We start from the raw sequence: 24862 nt of genomic DNA on the forward strand, positions 1-24862 counted from the left end.
GAAGTGATATTTTTAAGTTTCCCTTTTCCCCCATTTCCCTCCTCAGAACCTGTGAAGGCAGTATCCTTTTAGAAATTATCATCATCTTATAGCACATAATATTTCTAAACTCCTGTACTATTTTGTATTCTAAATAGGTGAGAAATTAACTTGCTTAATGAATCTTTAACGTTTGGCAATTTTCCATCATGATAGTTTAATTGGTTGTCTGTTGCATATGTTGTAGGTTTGCCATTCTCCTCCACCTCTGCCTTTAGTGAAAATGGGCACTTTTTTTATACCAGCTTTAGTCAAGGTCTCTTAAAAAAACATAGAAAAACTGTGTTCCTGAGTTAAATCAGTCCATCTAGTGAATCAGGGCAATTCATACAATGAAGGCAGAAACAGCTGGAAAAACTCTGACACCTTCACACATACAAAAACACACTTCACTTAGTTGTGGTGGGACTAAAAACCGATCCGTCTGAATCATCCTCTGTAGTGTACCTATTCAGTGATCCATTATGTAGTATCCCTTTTGGTACCCGAATTGACCACAGCTTATTAGATGGAAAAGTCAATAAAACAATGGTTTCTGCATTTTTATTAGTTTATTAAGTCGTATCCACAGCCACCAGTATCTCAAATCACTGATTAAATGCAGCATTACGTTTTATTGAAAAACGGAGTACTAAGCAGTTTTGTTTATTAGCTTGAGATATTTTAGGCTTCGCCTGATCATTTTGTACAAATTGGTTTGAAGTTTTCCTGAATGAAGCTCTTAACAGCTTTTAAAGACTTCTACTGGAGTAATCAAACCAGCTAAGAAAAGGGATACTGCATCTTTAACAAGCAATGCCATTTTTATTTTCGAAATCATTGTTGGACTATTTCCAAATGTCCTTCATTTCCTTCCATTTGTTTACCTTCCATGTTTTTAATGCTTAGCATGACTACATCAGCATTTCCAATTGTAAGATTTTCAAATAGAAAGCATATGTTTGCATTCAGGAAATGTGTGGTGGATATGCCAGTACACACATATCTGCTGGAAATGTGCAGGTTTCTTTAAAATGTGTGTACTCATATAGCTACGCATAGTACGCATACAAACATATACGTATACAACTGTGTACTGATAAATATGTTAAAGTGAATGACAAGAAATTGTTTTCTGATTAAATGTATTTATTAATGAAACCCTATTTTTTGTGACTGAAAAGTAAAAAGCATATCTGCTGCACAAGATTTGTACACAGCTGTTCATTTGTCATGACATCTAGGCGGTAATCATTATATTATGCTGAACTGCATGTTGAAATTACACAATCCATTTAATTTTCAAAATTTTTGGCAATAAGTGAAATCTCAGCATGTAATTTTCTCAAGTGATCTTTCTAAAAAACAAATCATTTTTATACGCTAGGGTTTTTTTAATTTTGGTTTTGTTTTGTTTTTAATTGCATGGCAAAGCAAGGCTAGTTTGTGCATGAGCAAGTTGAAATGCTAACCAAAGAAACATGAATTTTTTCAACTTTTTTTTTAAACGCACATTTCTCTGCTTTATTGGATGTGACAGAGTCACGCTTTTCATTCACCATTGCTTCTCTTTTTCCACTGTCTGTGATTTGCTTGCCAGGAGGAGCTACTATTCTTACTCCTACTATCTGTAAGTAGAATATGGGTGACTTACTATTTTATGTGTTTTAAAGATGCAGTATCCCTTTTTAAAAAAGAAAAACAGTCTCTATAATTTTCCAAAGTTTTATTCATAGTTACCTTTCCTTGTTCTCAGGCTTGAAAAATTGTTTGTATCATTGTTCCTGTTATTCTTACCCTGTTGTTTCTTTTTTTAAAGGGATATTGTATTTCTAACTGTATATTGAGACTTAGCTTTTTGCTACAGTTTTTTTCCATAACTATCATTTTAATTTATTATAATCATAATTTAATTTGCATTATGATTCACAGCAACACATCACACTAAGGAAAAAAGATCTTTTCCCATTTCCTAGTTAGTGAATTGTGCCAGTAAATTACCACCTGTATGTTCTCAGAGTATCAGTTCAGGAGTGATCTTGTGCACCATTTTCCTATGCAGGTTGTAGGCAGATGCCAAATGTTTATAAATAGTTTATGGTCTGCCTCTCCTGAGTTTGAGGTGCTTTGCATACACATTCTTAAGTTGGATCTTATTTTATGGCATTGGTTTGCATAGAAGTTCTGCTTCATTGAAGCAAAACTGGCTTTTTTGATACTTGCTGACCAAATGAATTTTTGTGAGGACTCTTACAAATTTGTCTGTGATTGAGCAAGCAGTTACACACATCCTTCATTTTAAATAAATGCATAAAGTGCTTGACTTCAGAGGAGTTCTAAGGATGCACTTGATTTCTTTGATGAGCTGGTGGTGTCTGATAATAATTCTCTTCCACATTTTTAAGCAGAATTAGTTTACTTCTTTAAACAAACTTAAAAATATATTTTTTAAAAAGGCTGGTTTAGCTAACTGCCATTCTCTGATTTATTATGACTAATTATAACTTCCTTGTTAAATAGCAATTGCTTCTACTCAAGATAATTAACCACACAGTTTCATCCAATGATAGAGCACCTTTCCCCTCCAACCACTGTAACGCCCACCTGAACAAATTCATCCAACTGAATTCTTTAGCAGATAATGAGAATTATTTTCGCTTTCTGTCAGCCTCAAGTTCTTTAACCTAATGATTCGCTTAACTATCATGAAGCATAGATTGCATGTGCCTATAGCTGAGTGAGGGAAGGAAAACAAAAAGGAAAGGAAAGGAAAAAGAAGTTGTCAAACCCCAAGGGAGCCCGGAGCTGTTGAACAATAAAGCTGTCCTCCCATTTCCCAGCAGCTTCGGGTTGCAGTGCTACAACACAATAGGCCTTTTTAGGCGTTGAAGCAGAGCATAAGAATTAGAAAGTAGCTACTGTAATAAAGTAATAACGTGAAAGCCTTAATTGCTGTTGATTTATTTAGCATGGCTAGCAGGTTTCGTTACAAAGTGATGCTTCAAAGAAAAGCTTAATATCATCGAGAGATGAGATGTAATAGTCTTTTTGTTCTGTTTCTGAGGTGACGTTACAAAAAGGTGATCTTCAGTGTATAGAGACTGTTTGAAAGGCTTTGAAACTTAAAAAACTACTTTGAACTAGAAATGCTAGTTTTATGAATCCTTTGATAGTATTGGGAACCAGTTAGAAAGCTCAAGCAGTTTCACTCTTGGAAGTTCTTATGGTCTTCATTTATTCAACCAAAGCATCACTTAAACTGGCTTCTCTTAAGTTGAAAGGAATGTGTGGAGTAAATGTATAAAATAAAGCATTGTAGGGGAGACATCCAACAGATTTTTTTTATTTTTCGTGTAACAACTGATACAGAACAAACAATAGTTTGATTTTAAAAAGATAAGTTTAGAGACCACCTTTGAGATTTTTTTGTAGTAAGAATGTTACTGAGTAGTAGTTTTCCAACTATTCCATCTGTAGATGGAGCAAAAGAGGGGGGGAATCTGACAAAATAAGGACATGAGTCTGATTGGTGGAAGAATCTACTATTCACAGGAGGGCTTTGTCCATCCATATTCTACACTGTGGTACCTCATCATGAACCAAGACTGTTAACTTAAGAAACAGCCCTGTAACATTTTCTTAATTATGCATTAAGTACTTCTTGCCCTACAGAACAGTGTAGGTCCTTTCTGGTGAACTCTCCCAGGATTCAACAAGTGCATGGATGGATAATTTTCACAAAATCCCAGAGTAGTTTCTGTTGGAAGGAACCCTAAAGATCATGTAGTTCCAAACCCCCTGCTGTGGGCAGGGACACCTTCTATCAGATCAAATTTCTCAGAGCCCCATCCTACCTGGCCTTGATCACATCCAGAGAGGGGAGGTCCACAGCCTCTCTGGGCAACTGCTGTCAATGTCCCACCTCCTTGATAGTAAAGAATTTCTTCCTAACATCTAATATTATAATATGTAATAAGTATCTAATATTATCCTTGTCTGCTCTTAAAATATGCATGAAATATTTAGAGTTGGCCATCCTTTTAGTAAAGAGAAATGTAAGACAAATACTGTCTAAACAATTACCAGAGCATTTGATGGTATTCTATGCAGAGAAAGCTTATGAAGATAAGCTGTGTTTTAAACATACATTTTCAAGAACTCAGTATATACAGTGATGATTGTGTCTCACTCAGTATATACAGTGATGATTGTGTCTCTTCCATCTGGTGTCAGATTTATCCATCTAAGCAGGTTGGCTATATAATGTATTATAGTCATGGCTTCAGCTGAAACCAGGGAGATTTCAGAACACTTTGATGCCTGTTACAGGTTTCTGCAGAACCAAGGCCCACCTCTTGCTGCTCTGCATACTTCTTGCTACTTGAGATATATGTTTGAAGTTATAATTAAAATATATTATCTGCTTCCATCTGACTCCTGGAGACAATGAAAATCCTTTCCACTTCTTTCTCAAAAGGGAAGAATTGAGCGATAATTCTGAAGTGTGCACTTTAGGGGCATTGGCTGTTAATTTGAGGGGTTTAGTTGTACAGATTAGGTTGGTCTTTAACTGTGATGCAGTCAGAGTGTAAGACTGTTAATGTCAAATTGCAATGTTCCCAAACTGCATGAAAGGGTAGAATGATAAGGGTGGTTTTGTTTTTCAAAGAACCAAAGTTAAGTACCAGGACCATAGTGTGGTATCCTCTCGTATCTTGTATATATTGATACGTATATATTGAATGGGCAATACAACCTTTTACATAAAATGTAATATAAATATTTAATATAAATATATATTGAATGATTATGCTTCTTTTATTACTTCATAGGTTTCTTGACTAACAAAGTAATTTAGAAGGTTACATGACTCTTTTTCCCAACAACGCAAACAAGGGGAATGTATTATCCATTTACAGAATCAAAATAGATATTTAAATGGAGATGGTTGATAAAACTGCATGCACAGATGCTTCTTATTTGTCATTTCAGTTAAAATGTAATTATATTCTCTAATTTGTGTATATTAGTATAATTACTCCACAGGGAAAAAAAAATATTGCCAGAGTACAGAAGTAAGCACTTCCATTACAGCATTTTTGTGTGTACAGAAAACACAAGACCGTGACTGTTTCATAGCAGGGTGCACAGTTTTATCACACGCTGAAAAAATTGCACACAAGGAAATAAGTCAAACTTATCAGTCACTCAGGATTATGGAGAATGATTACTGTAGACACTAACATTCATCAAATATTAAGGTGGTTTACTTTTTTTTTTTTTGGCTGGGCAGCAAACTTGCAAAGAAGCGCAAGGATGCCATGGGAACCACCCGTCAGGAGATGACCCACATGGTGAATGCCATGGACAGGAGTTACGCCGACCAGAGCACTCTGCATGCAGAGGATCCCCTGTCAATCACATTTATGGACTCACATAACTTCAGCCCCAGATGTAAGTAGACAGTTATAGATACTCCAGAGTGTAGGTAAATATAGAAACACAGAAAACAATTCTGCTTTTTAAGGAAAATTCTTTATGCTCCAGGTTTTCCAGGAATGATGGTAAAGCCAAAGGTTGAGTAGGGATGTTTGTATGTTGTTCTTATTTGAATATGGCAAATTATTTTATTAAATATTTACATGTGCCTTCACTATGCAATGATATTTGTTTTAGGGAAAGTATCATACTTCCAGAATACCTCAGTTAAAACTTGAAATTGAGTTTTCCCTCATGAGACTATTTAATGCCAGCACGTTAAATATTACTGCACAACACCATGTCTGTAATGAATAATAATATGAGATCCAAATTAATTCCTATTTTTTTGGCAGTAAGGACATTACAGCAGAAGGAAACATTGACAATTTTCATTGCTGTTTGTGGAGTTTAGAAACAAGCTTGTTAATATATCTGCGAATGTGTTCTATATTTGTATTCATTTTTTGTAGACATGCCAACAGTCTGGTTTGGAAAAAGTTTGGGTTTCTGACTGTTAAGGGTTATAGCTGCTAGTGTTTAGCACTCTTGCCTCCCAACATCTGCACTATACCTTGCCAAAAGCAAGGTACTCCACTTGCGGACCAAATATTTCAAGACTCGTGTATAAATTACAAAGGCATACAATTTTGCCATGGAGCTGGTAGGAACCTGAGTTTCTCACAGCTCCATGGACTTGTGGCTTGGCTTTAAACAGATCTGAGCAGCCTGAGCTGCTTCTGAATTGCCACCTTTTGGGAAAGACACTCCATGTCTCTTCTCATTTCCCATACTGCTTACTGTGCTTGAGCAAAATGCATCCATTAAGGCTCTTAAGCTCTTTCCTGGTTGTTGTAAGGGAAATGGCTTTTGGAGGAGGGTTTATTGATTGGTTTGTTGAAGCTTACCAAACTGCCAAGTGCTAACATTTCGAGTGTCTCATAATCAATTATAAATTGGAGTATCAGCCTCATGGTTTTCCTACAGTTTTGGCTGGAACAGTTTAAAAAGTCTACAAAGTTTGATGCCTTATTGGCATTGAAATTTGTGGAGGCAGGATTGCAGAGACATTTAGATATGGACTGTGATGGTGGATCCCAGACTAAGAATTTATCAGAAATTTATATGGCTGTTAGTGAGCTTGGGCTGCCAGGCACTCAGGCAGCCTTTCAGATGGAGTGATGTGATGCCAAGAGTCCATGAGCTCCTGGTTGGTTGGCAAAGAAATTTGACATCACCAGTTTCTAGCATCCTAGGAATGTGATTTTTCGTGTTTTGGAGGGTTGGTTTCTTCTGACCATTGTCTGTACTGGGACAAGTCTTCCAAGATTTCAGGTTTTCCTGCTATGTGACAAACTTTCAGGCAGATTGTTTGCTTAATTCCATTACAGACACTTTGACGTTATGTTTTTTTGTTCCAGACTGGAACAAAACAAATCCTGCATTCTGCCATTTCTGTCCAAAACAGTGCATTTATCTCTGCATGGTTCTAGTTGTGATAATAAAAGATAAAATTCTATGAATTTTATTCAGACATCTGCATCTGTGTATCCCGTGATTTTCTTATACTCATTATGAACAATCTCTTTGGTACTGAGCATTAAAAAAGCTATTAACAGTAAAAATGTATATAATTTTTTTAATTGCCTTGAAATAGAAATATCCTATAAATTGCCTTTATAGAAATATCATTTTATTTTGAGATTAGCTATTCAAGTATTACATGAGAGGATGGTTTTAAAAGGAAAGAAGTGAGTTCTATGAAAGTGAACCATTATTGTGAAGTGAAAAAAACAATAGTGAAGGAGGAACCCTTTCAAAAACTAAATTGCATGTAATGTCTTCTTTATTTCATTTCAGTAAGGATCTCTTGGCTCTTATCATTACATTTCTAAAGTCTGAAATCACTGCCTTTCATACCTCTTTTATTCAGGATGCTTTCTGGAACTGTATTTATTCTGGTTTTCTATTGTAACAAAATTGATGGAGTTTAGTTATCACTTGGTCGTACTCTGAAGTATATTGTTTTTGTTCTTAAAAATACACAAATTAAGGGTAATGTGTTTCTTCATGGGCTTTGTTTTCCTACAGTGCCCAATGATCCACTTGTGCCGACAGCTGTGTTAGGTGAGGACCCTAGTCCTTCATTATCCATCCCTGCATGAGTTCTGTCTCCTTGCATGGTTGAACGTTGAAACAGCTTGTTTTATGTAAAACTATGCTGTTGCCAGAAAATAATTTTACACTCAGTTCATCAATTCAGAATTAGACTGACAGCAATTTTAGAATAAAAATTATGTCCTCATTAAGAAGTTATTCCTAGTCACTGCTAATTGAAGAGTGCATGAGGAAATATGTAAATGGAAAACACTAAAATTTTTCTCCCCAGAGCTTTGAAACTGAATTCCAATAAATTGACATGTGAAACTAGAGCTCTATTAAGAGATCTTTAAAAACAAAATTCAGGTCCACATTAACATTTTTTGGCTCCCAAAGTTCAATTTTCTAAGTAACAAGAATGAAAAGAAAAATGGAAAACAGAAAAACTTTCAGAATATCTAAGAGAAAACAACTTTCTTTGCATGTTCTGAACAGGTACTTCTCTATGCCTATATTAATTACTTAATTCAATTAGTATTAGCTAGTAAATTTTTCAGCTTTTTACTTACTTAAAAAAAGAACACACATTGAAATGGACAGGCTGAACATGTCTATGCTGCATATAACACTGAATGCAGGTTTTAGAGATTTTTTTTTCTTTTAAATAAAAAGATAAAAGTACTATTTGTACCCAAGTTCTTGGTTGGATAAACTCAATGTGCAGTATTGAGTTTCAGTCAGTTGCTGTGGTTATTTTAGGATAAAAGACAAAAATCAGAAAGTAGATGTGAATATAGACATGTTGAAAATTAGATTCCTAGAAGTAATTCTTAAAGGGACCTGGGGGCAAGGAAATCCCTTCTCTGTTTTGAGGAGGGATATTATACATATAATACAGCTTCTTTCTGGAAATTGTCTCATTATGTTTTAAAAATTTGTAGCAAACAGAATTTTGCTCTTGCAGTAGAATGTTCCAGTGCCTCAGTCCTCCTTAGTAAGAAAAAATTCTGATTTATATTAGTAATATTTGGGACCCAAAGGTCAATTTTCTGAGTATTATTTACTACTAACTGGGTATTACTACTAAGTATTAATAATGCTCACCCCCTAGTTTTTCCTAATTAGGCTAATCTAGACTAAATTTTCATTGCTGTCGATTTAGCCATTTCCTTTTGAGAGACTCATAGAAAATATGGAAAACTGGCACATTTCTGTCCTTTCAAAACCGACTTTTTCACATGGAAAGGCTTGTGTCCTCAATTATTTCTCTTTTAGTTGAGTTTAACCCAGTTCTTTCACTCACCATCTTGTAGGTGACGTTTTCTAAATTTGTTGTCATTATTTTCCTCTGAATGTTTTCCAGCCTTCCAACTCCTAGGTTGAATTTTAAATTGCAGTGCCTCAAATCAGGTAGCATTCTTGGAAGAAATCTTAATGCTGAGCTGAGTGGAATAGGTACCCCCATAACCCACTTTTACTGTTTCTGTTAACTGAACTGTATTTTCTCCTTTTTATTGTGTTCATGTTGCATTGAGCTACCTGTTAAATTCAGAGTTATAATTTTCCAGTCCATTACTCCATTTTGTAGTTATATATTTGACTTCCCTTTCCAACACACGCTATTGTTGCATTCACCATTCAATTCACCTTGTTGATTTTCACATTGTCTCCCAAATAATCAAGATAACTTTGTAAATGTGATCCTGTGCTTGTGAAGTGCTCATGGTGCCTTCAGTGGCATACTGCCATGGTATTTTCTGCTGTGGCAGACACAGTCACAGACAGCTGTGAATACTGAGGGCAAGGAACTAACTGAAGAACAGCTTAGTAGTTCCTGTCTGCTTTTTCATCTACTGGTAATGATATTCTGGGCATGATAATTTCCTCATATAAGCAAAGCATTGATAGTTGGAAGAGGTACTAATTTTCATAGAGTGGACTGAAATAGTGGAGAGAAATGTACAAGTTTTTTGGTACACCATGTAGTAAAAGCTGGGTATCTGTAACTTTGTTCCTTTGGAACTGCATCAATTGGCTCTACTCTATTTTAATAGAGCCTTTGCTTGGCCCAGCATGACAAAATAGTTTTCTTCTGCCTTATTTAGAGAAGAGGAATATTTTATGGGTTCTAAATCATAGAAAATGAGGTTTTTTATATGAAACTCTTATTACTTTGTAGCTATGCTAGTTTTCTTTTTCTTCATGTATAAGTTATTAATGCTGCTCTCCATTCTGTGTACATTAGCACTAAGTTGGTATGACAGTTTTGCTTTTCCTGAGTCCCAATTATTACACTGATAGTATAATAATGTAGCCCTTACATTTTTTAAACAGATTTCATTGTTGCCTATTGTGAAGATTTAACAACTTTGAATGTCATTTTCTTTTAGTCATTTTCTAATATAGTCCTGAAATAAATTTCTCATGTTCTGTTCACTCATTGTTTTTTGCTGCTTCAATGGGTTAAAGTGCCTATTACTGGTAAGTATTCAATGAGCAATGGGGAGAACTACAAAAGCAATGGGGAGAACTACAAATCCTGAGGTGATTTGAAATGTGTGTGATTTGGTATGGGTACAATACAATAAAAAGTGACTGCTGCATGTCGCTCACCTTGTTAGGCAGATTAGTGAGGCATAAATTAGGTACTGAAATTAGCAACTCGGGTGACAGTTCAAAGAATCAAATTTCTCAGGAGATTTAATTCCAGAAGACATTAATAGTGTTTACATTTTGGTGTAATTGTACAAAATCCAACCCCTGGGGAGTCCATCTTTTTCCTAGAGTGTTTTGCCTCCTAATCTAGATCCTTTGCAAGGAAAGTGGTAAACTGATTTCAAAGAAGTTTAGGAGGGGTTGATTACCCACTTCTCACTTCAGTAGCTACTTAGATTAGAATTTTTCTTCCTCTGTAAATTAATTTGATCTAATAATTTCTAATTTGAATAAAATTACTATTTCACAGAAGGGATTGACAATATATGCAACTGACCTCATGCAGCTTTGACCTATGGTTTTGATATGAGAATTCTTGTAGCACAGAGAGTGTTATAAGAAACTTCGTTGCTTATACAGGGCAAAAAGTTGTGACTAAAACAGCACACTCAACTCAAGTTTCATTTGTCTACTAAAAGACCTGAGTTAAAATGACCACTCTGTAGTGCTGATTCATCTTCTTAAGTGGAGGTGGTGTTCTGAAGTGGTGGCATAATTGCTTCTCTTTTTTACTGGGTTTTCAAGTCACTTTTTGCTGGCCTTAGACAAATTATGTGCTGATACCACTATGCAATTATTCTAATTTATTGTTTAAGTTGTAATATTGCTATTGATGTGTATTAGCCCTTAAAAAGTTACTTTGGTTGATGGAGTCTGGAATTTCCAAGTACATTAATGTCATAAAGTTTTGTAGTGTCAAATAAAATGCCCCTCAGACATCTTTATTACTGGATGAAGGACTGCAGACTTTTGTATGTGTTTGCTGTTAAATTTCTTTACGTACTTCACAGTATTTATGTGCTGGAGAGTAAGTGCTTTGCCTCCTCAAAAATTAGAGATGTTTTTGAAGGAAAAGGTTAAAAATAGATGTTGATATGTATAGCAGCAGGTTTTACTGCTCTGTGGGTACATAATGTGCTGATTTCTTGTGAATACAGATGAAAATCACAGTGCAACAGCTGAGTCCAGCCGACTCCTGGATGTCCCTCGTTATCTCTGCGAAGGCACAGAATCCCCGTACCAGACTGGGCAGCTGCACCCTGCCATCAGGGTGGCTGATCTCCTGCAGCATATTAACCTAATGAAGACCTCTGACAGCTATGGATTTAAAGAGGAGTATGAGGTGAGATCTCCAGCGGTGGGGCTTTGCTAGGAAAAATCCCTTTGAAATCGGCAGCCTTTTGTTTGCATTGTATTGCAGAAGGATGGAACTAAATGTCATGGGTTTAAGTGAAAAACAGATGAACAGGCATAAGATTCTTATATATGTAACCCAAAAGTGAAATGGTAAATGGAGTCCAGTGGTTTGGGCCTTTACAACTGCCTGGTAGAAAATCCCTGTGTGTTCCCTAGGGTATAAAAAGAATCTTTTTGACATATTGTAAGATGTTGCCACTCTTTTGTTGCTGCTCTTTAGTGGAAATGCTGTAATTAGTTATGTGAGCTATTTTTAGTGCAGATCTCCTGGATTAGGTTAAAGAAAAGAATTTAACCTTCCTGGTTTTCCAAGAAACATTGACTGGAAGCACTCTCCTGATTTATTTTAGCATCTCAGTAGGACAATAGTGGGACAGCTCCAGTTGAGAAGCAGTAAAGAGATAATAAGGGTAGTAATTTCTTGAAGTTCTAATTAAACCTGCCTGCCCATGTCTACTTACAGCTTTAATGTTAAAATGGAAACAAGAAATTCCCAGCCCTGGAGGCAGAAGATGAGTACAGATTCATTTGGCTTCTGATCTCTGAATCTGTTGTGATTCTTAGGGATTAGAATATCAGTCAGGACACACAGTAAAGATGGGAATGGGACTGCTAAGGTTGCTCACAATACAGCTAGGTTTACAATGAGTTTTCTCTGAGTAAGCAATCTCTTCTGACACAGTTTTCAACCTTCTCTCCTTTCTGCAGCTGTCTCTACTGTAAACATAAGAACTGGAATAAATAAATGTGTGGTTTTTAAAAGAATATTATGCTCTTTTCCTCTCTTTTACTTAAACATGCTTTGTTATGCTCTGCCTAACTTCAAGGCTAAGACCAAGTGTCAGCCACTACTCTGGGGGGAGGGTGGTCCCTGATGCTGTATCAGGTGTTTTCCTGCATGCTACTTCTTCTCTCTCTATACATGACATCTGTTCCCTGCTTTGGGCTTCTCACTGTGCATTTAAGTTCTGATTCCATGGCTACTGTGTATTTTCTGGAGATAACTTACCCAGGATAAGAGATCATCTGGAAGGAAGGAGTAGCATAGACCTACAACAGCAGTAAAATATCTACGGGCAATGAAGAAAAAACCAAGCAGAAATAAAAGCTGCTTCTATCAATACTGAGAGATCAAAGTCTTAAGAGTTCAAAAATGTAGAATGATTTTGCTAGTGACTAGAGGTAGGGATATGAGGAAAGGCAAAAAGAACAATGAACATTGGCAGAGGAGAGTTCCTAATGTCTCTGTAGGAAGGAAAGGTGTTTTACTAGGTAATGTGGAAAGCAATGTACTGCTGTAGTAAACAGGCTCTATATTACACCGTCCTGTAAGAAGAGTGAACAGTATCTCTGTGCTTTCTCAGTTTACTGTCATTCCTCCATAGCAAGGACGTACAAGCAAGTTTAGCCTCCTGGCAATTACAGGATTTGAAATCCCTGTGGAGTTCCTCAGTGAGTCAGAGGGACAGAGGCTCATTCTTTAGATATTTCTGTACCATGGCACTGCCTGGGTGACCAGGGCAGGCGAGCAAAGCTGAACTTACTTTATGGTGGGGCAGTTCTTTTAAACTGTTATTTTTGGAGATAAATTAATGGTCAGAATGTTTTCTTTCGGAACATTTTTATTTATAGAGTTTCTTTGAGGGGCAGTCAGCTTCTTGGGATGTCGCTAAGAAGGATCAAAACAGAACAAAGAACCGCTATGGAAACATTATAGCATGTGAGTATCGGTGTCCTCGCTTTGAGCGATAGCTCTACTTGTGTGTTACTCAGGCCGTGCTCTCTCTTCCTTTGCAAGTCTCCAGTGGCACAGCTGCTGAATACCTGCGGTGGAGAAGCAGAACAGTGCCTTTCTCAGCTTTTTCTTTTTTGTTGTTGCTGTTGTTGTTCTTCACAGTTCAACTTTCTTCCTTTTATAACTCAGGCTGAATTTCACATTTGCATCTCTGTTGTGCAAGCTGTGGTAAGCATATATCAGCAACATGCTGGCACTCATTTGGGTGTTGATTCTGTTTGTTTGCAATTTGTATTGTTTTACCCATGCAACGGAACACGCAGGAATCACCGTGCACGAGAAATCCCTGAATGGGCAGAGTTACCTCTTCATCGAATCCCAAGTGCATTGCTAACTCCTTTGTCTTGATTTCATTAATATCTCAATATGAACTTGAGCAGGCTTGGGTGGAAGTGAGGAAACAGTAATCAGCATTTTTGGTTTTCTAGATTACCAGCAGTGGAGCTGATGTTGAAAGGGACTTTGAGCAAGTAACCTGGTTTCTTTGTGTCTTTTTAACCACTTGTGACAGTGCCAATACTTTTCAGCTGCGCTTAGTGAAATTGAAATGTAGTGAAGGTTTTTTGAAGTAATTGCAGCCCTCAGACAAAATGGTTCTTTGTATTTCTGTGTAAACAATTTGTATTTGAGGATTGTAAATTGTGAGGCACTTATGCCAGCTGATTTTGGTTTTCTAGATGACTTACCGTTAATATTTTACTTAAAAATCACACTTCAAAAAGGCTCCGTAACCACTTGGTTTTTGCAGATGACCACTCCAGGGTGATTTTGCAACCTGTTGAAGATGATCCATCTTCAGATTACATTAATGCCAACTACATAGATGTGAGTGGAATGTACAGCTTTCTCCCTCTCAATTTGCCAGCTTCTCTATGTGAAATTATTGCATGTTATGCTACAAAATTATTAAAAGCTTTCTTTTATTAAGAACAAATGTACACTTTCCTTGTTCTACGTCCTAGTACTCACTGACATTGTTGTGCTTTCTTTCACATCTGACTTTGGTTTGGGCTGTAGATTTGGCTGTACAGGGATGTAAGTACCACTATATGTGAATAACAGCATCCTATTGTAAATATTTAATATAGATATTGTTATTAATTACTTTCTTCTTCTATTTTTATCAGTTGATAACTATGCATGCCTCATCTAATTTATCTCATCTGTTCCTTTAAAAAATTTATTTTCTGTGTGAATATTTTTTTGTACCTGTTTTGAAAAGATAATTTAGCCTTTTAGCTTAGCCCTGAATATTATTGGATGTTAGGTAACTCAGATGAGCCTATCTGTTAAAGAGAATTTGCTGTTGACATTTTTTAGTGGTCATTTTGGCCACTAGCTTTTCTTTTCCCCTTCCCACGTATATGTAAGAAGCTAGATAGTAGGCTGCACTGTAGTTCTTTGAAAATATACCTGTGGAGTAGTCATAATATGTGTTTAGTAAAAAAAGGAGGGATAATGACATATGTAGGTCTTGTGAGGGGGGTTGTTTATTTGTTTATTTTTAACAATTTTTTAGACAAGCAATATTTAGCTGGCATTTGCTTTAAGGTGCTAATTTAGGCATTACAAAGTATATACACAAACACACACGCATATATATATATATTTTAACATGGAAATTTCCTCACTTCTGAAAAAAATCTCTAAAATTTGAAATTCCATACTTTAATCAAAATACAAATTAATTTATAAACTTTAAAAACTGATCCAAATTTTGCCAGGCAATTTTACTAACACAATATGACTTTTCTGTAATTAACACCTTAGGAATAAACAAGTTGTTACATTCAGATTAATTCCATAGCCATTTGGAAGATAGTGGAATAGTTATGACAAGTGTTTTTGAAATCTATGGCTTTGATTGCTTTTCTTTATAATTGCACCTTAGTAGTTTTTCTTGACCACTTTTAGTTGATAAGTTATTTAAGACCCTTTTGACTTTCCAGGATATAATGATTTAGCTCCCAATATATTTCTGTCTTTTTTATTTGGATATTTTAACATGGCAATCTCTGTGAAATGATAGGCCTGTGATATTTTGCCTGGGGCCTGAAACAAGAAAACTCTCACAGATTTTTAATAATTCCCTGAGGATATTTATTTTCTTATTTAGGAGTGAATTGAATCTCATTAGAAGCAGGCAAGAAAGCTACAAGTTAAAATTGGCATTGTACAATTTTTAAGTGACACTTTTATCTTCTTCTCAAAAGCATTACTAAGTGTAAACCTGTCTAGAACAGGTTCTACTTCCATAATTTTAAGATGTGACTTGATATCAAGGACTTCAGGAGAAATTCTTTCATCATTTGATGCAATTTTGGTCTCCCGTAAAGCCAAGAATAGGATATTCAAATGTTTTTTTTAGAAGCCCCAGAGGAATGTGCTCTCACTCTAGACAGGATAATGAAGCAGTCCGTGGAAAAGAATATAAACTCCTTGTGTACACTGAAATCCTTCACTTTAGTAGCATCTTGTGAATGCCAGGAATCGAAGGGTCTGTACTCCCCTGTAATGCACTACTTGCAGCAAGTGGCCTAATAAAACTTAACCTGGAGAATAACTGGAGTTATAAACATTTCCACATTGTGAAATTCAGTATTGTCTTCTCACCAGCAACACTAAACTTTCCTTCCTCTTTGTAGCTAAATTGCTGGCACTGGTCAAAATATACTCTGAATTATTTCCTCAAGAGCAGTAGCTCTTTGTCTTGTGGTTTTTATGTGGACAATTAGTGCTGCTAGCATTGGCATAGATCCAGCTATCTGGAAAGGCTTAGCTGTGTAGGATTATCTATTTACCTATATATATGTGTGTGTGTGTAAGACTGTGTATATACTTGTGTGTATCATGCCCACTGTAATTGATGCACACTTTGTACAGTCAAGCAGATTTCACTTCAGTAGAACCTTGATTCTGTGCATACACCAATGTGTCCCCATTAGTTAGGCCTGAGGCACATCCCTCTTTGTGCCTCTCAGTGATTTTCTGTCCATAAAAAGACAAAAGGTGTGTATTTTTTCATATTGGCTAAACTGGGAACACAGATCAGCTGTGAGATAATGTGGTGGCAGAGAATTTTTATTAAATTTAAAATAAAAGCCCAAATATATACAGCTAGGGAAATAATGTCAATAGAAGACTGATTTTTAGGTGCAAGGGACCAATCTAGAGTATTCCTTCCTGGTACACTACAATGTCTGTTCAAGTCAGATGTTATTATTTTCATTTTATCTGTTGTCATTCAAACCTTTTCAATATTAACTGGTTTTTTAGGTTTTGAGCTTCATGCTGCTCTTAAATATTGGTTTGTTCTGAAAATGTTGTCTAGATATAAGGATTCTGTAGTATCCTTATGCTTTTATTTTCCACTCTTTGTTACTAATATGGTACTCAAACCAACTTATATTGCTGTTTTAGGGATATCAGAGACCAAGTCACTACATTGCCACCCAAGGTAAGGATCTGCCAGCTTTAATCAAATCAAACAATTGTTCTCTGTAGAGTTCCACAGTGCTTTGGTAAAATAGAAGTAGAAGAAAGTAAAGCATACCCAGTATTGTGAGTTGTCATCTTGTGTTATGGCAAATTAACATAGTATGTTTGGGTGGAATGTGAATAAATTCAAAAATTGTACTTATGTATCATGTTAGTTAGCTATTGAGCAAATCTGTCAGTGATAAATTCAGCTGATAAAGTCAGAACCTACTACCATGATTTCCAATTATGAAGATGAATAGAGAAAAGAGACATGAAGAGAGAAGAGAACAGTTTCAACCTGCCTTGAGGCATTTTTCTTTCCATATTATGTTTTATTTTGCTGTCTACAACTTGGTCCAGGATGCAGTGAAGATAGTAATGATAAATTAAACTCTTTCACAAAATCTGGGTAAAGTAATGCCAGAGGACAAGGACTCTTTGTACAAAGGAGTGAGGCAAATCTTTATCATATAACATCCTACTAATAAAAAGAGGTGCTAGAGGAAAAAAAAAAAGATTTTTTTTTGTTTGTATTTCTGATAGAACTCCTCACAATGAGGAAAACCAAATATATCAGTCTAAGATTGCACTGAAATATCAAAGGCTATGATTTAAAGTAAAAATAATTAGATTTAGGTGTGCCATTATTTGATCTGTCAGCATAATCAGATAGCTGTTTGGAAATATCCTATTATTTGTCCCTTAGTTGATTGTAGGCGCACACAGGAAAGTCAAAGTAAAAACTTAATTTAAAGCAGGGTGCTTAGAGTCGTGACCACATTTGTTTTTCATTTTTGTGTAAGTGCTGCCTAAATAGGTCTCTACATGGCATTAAGTCTACATTTGTATTTTACTTCTGGTTTACTATGCAAATCATTGCACATAATAGTAGGTAAAGGAGAGAAAAATGTATTGCTGCTTTTGTGTGCAGCCTTTGATCTAGCATATGAAAGAATGTGTTTTGAGTCTTCAAATGTGGTACTTGAGGTTAGTGGTGTGCTTGGCAATGTTAGGTTTATAGTTGGACTTGATGATATTAAAGGTGTTTTCCAGATAATTCTGTGATTCTATGTCTGTTGTATACAGTAATATTTACAGCACTGCTGGATGGTGGTAAAGGAGCTGTTTTGGAGACTATTGTAACAGGGTAAATGCTTCTGTCACTCAACTGAACATGTCTCTGCAGCAGAGCAAGAAGCAAAACTTACACATGTGCTTCTCATTGCCTCACAGAAAAGTACTTAAGTTAGTTTAAATACACTTCAGGGGGAAGTGTCTGGCTCAGTGCCTACTTGTGCATCCATGCTTGCCAGGAAGCAGATAGCAAGTGCAGAGTATCTGTACCAGCACCCTCCTGCCTGATACTTCACTCTGGCATGGGCATCTCCTTGGTGAGCACCTGAAGAATCTTGTTCTCAACACATTATATTTAACAAATGTAAAACAAAACTGGAAGTGTAACTATAGATGCAGTCACACATTGCTGTGTCCTTGTAGTTCTCAAGCAACTTCTGTTGTTTTGCTACATGAAACACCTGCCATTATTTCCTTTCAAGTGGTAATTCAGTTAAATTGAGAATATCCAGCACTGGTTAGAAGTAACAATATAATCTGGAAACCAGCACAATGGCAGGATGATGTGGTTTCACAAAATTTTCTTCTCTGAGCAAATGTGCTCACATGTATCAGCTCTGAAACACACCGGATTTTATTCTTAGCATTCACTTTGACTGTTATATTTTGCAGAATATTACCTGGATTTTTTTCTTGCAGGTCCAGTTCATGAGACTGTTTATGACTTTTGGAGAATGATATGGCAGGAGCAGTCAGCTTGTGTTGTGATGGTCACAAATTTAGTGGAAGTTGGAAGAGTAAGTTTTTGGATTTGTTTTTCTTTTAATGCTGCTAGTGTAAAGAAAAAACTGCTAACCAGGCATACTATGGGCAAAATGTAGAAGGGTCTGGTGAAGGGCAGCCCTGCATCCTGAGGGGGCAAGGGGAAGGAGTCCAGGCAATGTTGTAGTTATGATATTGTCTAAAAGCAACTTCTAAAAACTGATGCTGTGTTGCTTTCATGAGTAGTGGAAAATTATCTGAATCCAAAATTTATATTTCAGCAGAATTGGTTTGTATAGTGTCACTCAAATGAGAAGAGTAGTAGAGGAAATGTGCTTCTATATCAGTGGCTAGAAACCAGCAAATTATTTACAGTTTAGCAGTAATACATGCCTCAGGGAAGTCTATAAGGTATCTGGGATTACTTGCAACAGTTTGATTATGGGTACAAAATGCATCACAATTTAGCATAAGTGGAAATATATTCCACAGCTCAGCACTAAAGAAAATACAAATGCTCATTTAGAAGTGAATTTGGCCCCTGAACGCAGCTGTGTAAATCAGTGGAAACTCCTTGTAGCTAGTGCTTAACTTGACATAACAGCCACAAGCCATGACAAGCCACATGAATGCACAGTCATTTTGGAAATAAATGCGATGTAATGCAGTACATGCAGAGCAGTATCCTCAAGCTTTTCTTTTCCCTTGGTGTAAAATCATACCCCTTTTTTATTTAGGTCAAGTGTTACAAGTACTGGCCTGACGACACTGAAGTTTATGGGGACTTCAAAGTGACTTGTGTAGAGGTGGAGCCCCTCGCGGAATACGTTGTCAGGACCTTCACTCTGGGAAGGGTGAGCACATTTTGAAAGGGCTAAGCAAAATCCTGTTTCCTGGTAGCAAGGAGGATGAAAGAGGCTATGCTGAGGTTTCTGTGGAATACCAAATCCCTCTGGCTTGTTAGCTGGGCCACAATGTAGGCAGCCTTACCTTACTGTGGGAGTTATGCATTGCATCAGTGCTACCCAAGCATGCATCTCACTGTGGGACTTTGAATTTCCCCAAAAATGTCAGCTGCTGCCATCCCCCTCTGAAAGTCACCTCTTCTCCACAGTCACACTTCTGAGCTAAACTCAAGTACCAGATTATGAGTCATGCCTGCTGTTCATCCCTTAACCCTCTGTTCTGACCGCTTCTGAGTCAATCTCAATCAAAGGACAAATTCTGTGAATACTTCGTGTGATACAGTTGTGGTCTTATGCTAAATCATATTTCCCTTTAAATGTAGCAGGCCCTTGCCTTAGTTAGCAAAACTTCTGAAAATCAATGTGAAATACATCGAAGTCTATTAGAAAAAATATCTTCAGTGCAGCAAAACTAGCATACCTAATATCTAAAGTAAAAATTACAAACTTCAACATTAAAATAACATCTCTAAGCTTCCTATGGATCATTGCTTTAAATAATTGCTGAAATGATGAAAACTGCATGTAGATTCTACCAATATGTGTGATCATTATTTGAGCGAGATAATATCTAGTCTATGAAATGCTTCGAATTTCATAACCTTTTTTTTGCCTTTTACAGAGAGGCTACAATGAAATCCGTGAAGTTAAACAGTTTCATTTCACTGGCTGGCCAGATCATGGAGTTCCTTACAATGCCACAGGACTGCTTTCCTTTATACGGAGAGTCAAATTATCTAACCCTCCTAGTGCAGGGCCTATTGTTGTCCATTGCAGGTGTGTACCAAAGGCATAGATTTGTATTTTTCACAACTGTTTATATGGGTATTAACAGCAGTTTCTTCTTAAGCATCCATCATTTTGAAGTGCTCTGTTTTTGTTCTTCCCTTTTTGAATTGCCTAATTCACACTGCAGTAGGATTTGGCTGTCTACAGCAATGTTTGAAAATAACCAGATTCTTTTCTGAAATAGAATAGTCTGAGATTTTCTTTTCCCCGCAACAGGTGCACCAACTAAATCATGATACTTCAGGCTATCATTTTAGGTAGCCTTCAACAATTTTGTGACAGCATTTGGGAATGAGTGTAGATACATCTGCTTTGATAGCTTGGTGTTGCATATAATGTCTGAACAGATTATTAATTTAAAGCAAAGTAAGCAGCTAGATGAAGAAAGATGGAATGAGGTTAGTGGCAACAAATACAGAAGGTTTCTCCTGCACAGATTTTGCAAGGTTATGTTGTTGGGACACCATCCCTTGGCAAATAGAATTTGCTTTCTACAAATGTTTGATTTACCTAAGTATTTTAGTCAAATGTTTAATTACATTTTGTAAATAAAGTTACTCAGCCTTTACAGATTACAATAATTCACTGTGCAAAAATTGTCCTTAGCTTTATGTAAAGCCAAAATAAATCATAAGTGAATCTTCTGGATATTGTTAAATGTGCTGTCTGAACAAGCTTGGAACTTGCCTGGTAAAACATACATTTGAGTTTCTTATTGTAATAGATAATTTAAAAATCATTCTTAGTCTTATTAAAGAAAAACAAGATCTATAATATTCTGAAGTGCATAAGTTTAATCAATCTTCAGATTTCAGTTAAACTAACATTTTAATTTAAATATTGATCTGGGTGATAAAAGGAATAAACTTTTTTTTGCTGTTACTTAGTGAATCAAATGTGATAGAAAATTTTTGTTTTGAACACATCAAAAGATTTAAAGGACATTATGATGAGAAGGAGAGAAGATAAAAATTAGATAGTGGTTGTGATAAAAAATGGAATGATTTTATGCAATTCTCTCAATAATGGTTATGAAGTTTGTGGAAGTTTTTCTGGGGCTATTCCTAACAGTATTTACTGATTCTTTTCAGTGCTGGTGCTGGACGGACAGGCTGTTATATTGTGATTGATATCATGTTGGATATGGCAGAAAGAGAAGGAGTTGTGGATATCTACAACTGTGTCAAAGCTTTGCGGTCCCGGCGCATCAACATGGTACAAACTGAGGTACAGCAGTTTGCCTTTGAAGCACCTGATGCTTTTTGAAACGTTCTAGGTCAGGATTTCACTGTGACTCTGCAAAGTGAGCAGGTGGTGGCCCTGTCGAGGGGGTGCCTCCACTGACGACGTTTGCTGAGTGTAAAAGCACCCAGAACCAGGGTGGTGCAACAACTCTGCCAACTTTTGTAGTCTTCAGAGAAACAAGTGCCCTCCTAACTAGGTAATAGAAGGAAAGAAAGATGGATTTTTTCAGGGAAGACCTTACATTAGGCATGTCTGGGATGTCTCTCTCCAGCTCTGGTATTAGCAATCCTAGGATCCCAAAGGTGGAATTTCAGCCAGCTGACTCTTGCTTTAGACAATCACCAATCACTTTATCTATAAATTGACTGGTGAACTTTATGTCCATTTCAGAGTCTCTTTTAAATTCTGGTTTTTTTTGCTTTATTAACCTTGCTGCGAATCTTTTCCATATTTTTACTCTTGGTCTTTCAACACACCTTCAGCAGCTTCACAATAAAACTATTGCCTTAGGAATGAAGTTCTAGAAGCTCCCACTCTGCCACCAGAGTACCACTGAGCTTCCGAAGTTTAAACAGATTATTGGTTCCAATTGGCAGATGACTTGAAGTGGTTCACCACTTCTCTCTCCTGCCCTCCATAAGGACATGTACCTGAGATATTATTTAACCTATGACCTCATGGAAATCTCTGCAGATGGCAGCCAAACATGTCAGTGTAATTTGGTGCAGTTTTAATTCCATGATGCAACCTATGCCAATTCAACAATAGATTGTCCTGGTCAACTACTCCTGCTATAGGCCCATTCACCTTTGGGAAGTGAATGGCGTGGAGTGTTTCAGTGTGACTGCTGTAACCCTCCCAGTCTAATCCACACTTGCATGTGAATTAACACATCTAGTATTACTCCTTTCTGTCCCTTTTGCCTCTTACCTCTCACCTTCTCTCAGAGTTTCATGCTTGCGTAGCAAAACACACTGTCATTGCATCGAGTTCTTGTGATGGTCATACAGTCAATCATAGCTCCATAGCTGTATGGATAAGGCTGTAGTGCCAGAAGATTGTGGCACTGTGGTCATTGGACATGTGCTGCTTTTACAGGCACATGTTAAATTCTGTGCTCTTAAGGGCCTTGTTGGTATTCACAATACCTACATGAGGCTGGCACAGTTCTAGAAAAAGTTTGTCTATTACTCTCAGGGTGAATAAATATAATGGGCATTTTTGTATAAAAATTGACAGGAGGCCTAACTGAAATAGTAGTGCAGTTATCTAGGACTCAGGCTCTCACAAGGCAAGTTAGTAAAAATGAGAAGAATTGGTGCTTCTGTTGGAGCACACTGGGATTTATTACTGGTCTAGAGCCAAGTATGAGGCAACTGATGCACTAGCTTGCACATGCACAAGGAGAATGCAGCATGCCAAATACTTGCTAATCACACTAGTAGTGCTTGAAGCAATTTACACTTTCTGCTAACATCAGAAGATTGAAAGCTATTAAAAAAAATTGATAAAGCAAACAAGCCTTTGGCATATGCACAGAAACCCACAAGCACTACAAGAAAACTGAAAATCTCTTAAATAAATTACTATCCCTGTTCTGTTAAGTTTTACTGAATTTAAATTGGTCCTGAAGGAAACATCCTTGTTCGCTGCACCTCCATAAGAACAAGACTGTATTAAAGCATTATTTAATGTATTGATGGACAGTACTTTGAATGGGTTTAAGAGTGCGCAGTAGGCCTGTTTATCCTAAAAGAAGGAAAGATCTGTTGATTTTAAATGACTACAATTTTTGTTTCTTTTCCTAATTTGACAGGAGCAGTACATCTTTATTCATGATGCCATTCTAGAAGCTTGCCTGTGTGGAGAAACTGCCATTCCTGTCTGTGAATTCAAAGCTGCTTATTTTGATATGATTAGAATAGACTCTCAGACAAACTCTTCACATCTCAAAGATGAGTTTCAGGTATTCACAGCTCCTACTAACTCTTGATGTGACAACAATTTTTTTGCCTCTAGATACATTTAATTTATTTTAAGGAGAAGGTTTTTCATATGACTTTTGTAGCAATTTGTCCCTAACTTTTTGTCCACAAAATAAAGCACCCATGTTTATGTGCTTTGCAAAATTGTTTTAAATACAGAATATCCTCCTTTTAATAAAATTGCAGTAAATATCTGTCTGAAATAAAGACCAGTGAGTTGGAGCTAGAGAGAGTTCTGGCTTGCATTTGCACGTCAAAGGCATAGCTTTTTAGAGCTCCAAAGGATCCTCTTTGTTTTATTCCTTTCTGAAGGGATGGTGTCACGTGGAATGTGTTCAGTGGTACATAGAGTGCCTTTAATACCTGCAGCTTCACCCCCCTTGCAAAGCCCCAGAATGTCCAACAAACAGATAGGAGCTTGCATTTACTAATGTCTTCTTGCTAATGCCTCATGTTTTCTCATATTGCAATATTTTACAGTAAAGCTCGGGGCTCCCGAGTGCCATGTGTGTTAGCTCAGCATGCTAAAACAAGCGTCCTCTCTCCCTTAGACCCTGAATTCTGTGACCCCTCGCCTGCAGGCAGAGGACTGCAGCATCGCCTGCTTGCCAAGGAACCACGACAAGAACCGCTTCATGGATATGCTGCCACCTGACAGATGTCTGCCTTTCTTAATTACTATTGATGGGGAGAGCAGCAACTACATCAATGCTGCTCTTATGGACGTAAGAGACTACCTTCTTTGTCTGCATAGCGTGCCATGGAAAGCTCTGTAAAGTGAGAGAGAGCACTTGCTGGTTTAAGAAAGGGTAATTCTGTTGCTGCAGTGCCCAGTAAAACAGTCCTAATGAGGAAGGGCTGGGGGGAGAAGATAAAAAGCCCCACCAGCTTGTGTTTTTGTTCAGAAGGTTAGTTATCTTTAGTCTTTGGCATCCTTGTGGGATCCTCTGGAAATCTCACCTTTTTAACAGCATTACATAAAGCTCTAGTGTCCGGACCTCCAAATCTCAAATCTCAGCAGGATCTCAAAAATCTGCTGTTTGTTAGGAAGTAAATGTTATCTATCTGAACATGAGATTACTATCGCTATTTCATAAAAAAAGTCTTTCTATACTGAGGCAGGAGCAACAGAGGAAGAAAAAATGGTTTTCTTGGCATGTTTGGGTATAGAGTATAGGATTTGGGAGTTTGTTTATATTTTGAGTTGCTGCTCTTTAAAGTTGAAGTCTGAGTAACAGAAGTACAGTCAGGGGAAAAGG

At 36.8% G+C, this 24862-nt stretch overlaps 1 protein-coding gene across 7 annotated transcripts in view; it reads left to right on the forward strand.

Annotated features, from left to right (window-relative positions):
* PTPRK (protein tyrosine phosphatase receptor type K) overlaps positions 1-24862 on the forward strand; it is a 296142-nt gene that overhangs the window by 261880 nt on the left and 9400 nt on the right. For 2 of the 7 annotated variants that reach the window (XM_066547034.1, XM_066547035.1), the window contains exons 14-27: positions 5312-5472; positions 7588-7623; positions 10066-10077; positions 11250-11434; positions 13141-13228; positions 14052-14128; positions 14321-14338; positions 16724-16760; positions 18557-18654; positions 19357-19473; positions 20207-20361; positions 21465-21600; positions 23435-23584; positions 24155-24328. In XM_066547034.1, the coding sequence (XP_066403131.1) occupies positions 5312-5472; positions 7588-7623; positions 10066-10077; positions 11250-11434; positions 13141-13228; positions 14052-14128; positions 14321-14338; positions 16724-16760; positions 18557-18654; positions 19357-19473; positions 20207-20361; positions 21465-21600; positions 23435-23584; positions 24155-24328 (1444 nt within the window). The remainder of the gene's footprint in view (positions 1-5311; positions 5473-7587; positions 7624-10065; positions 10078-11249; positions 11435-13140; positions 13229-14051; positions 14129-14320; positions 14339-16723; positions 16761-18556; positions 18655-19356; positions 19474-20206; positions 20362-21464; positions 21601-23434; positions 23585-24154; positions 24329-24862) is intronic. The other 5 variants (XM_066547039.1, XM_066547040.1, XM_066547037.1 and 2 more) reach the window with 4 other exon arrangements.

This window comes from Molothrus aeneus, chromosome 3, assembly GCF_037042795.1.
Source record: "Molothrus aeneus isolate 106 chromosome 3, BPBGC_Maene_1.0, whole genome shotgun sequence".
In the NCBI taxonomy this organism is placed as follows: domain Eukaryota; kingdom Metazoa; phylum Chordata; class Aves; order Passeriformes; family Icteridae; genus Molothrus; species Molothrus aeneus.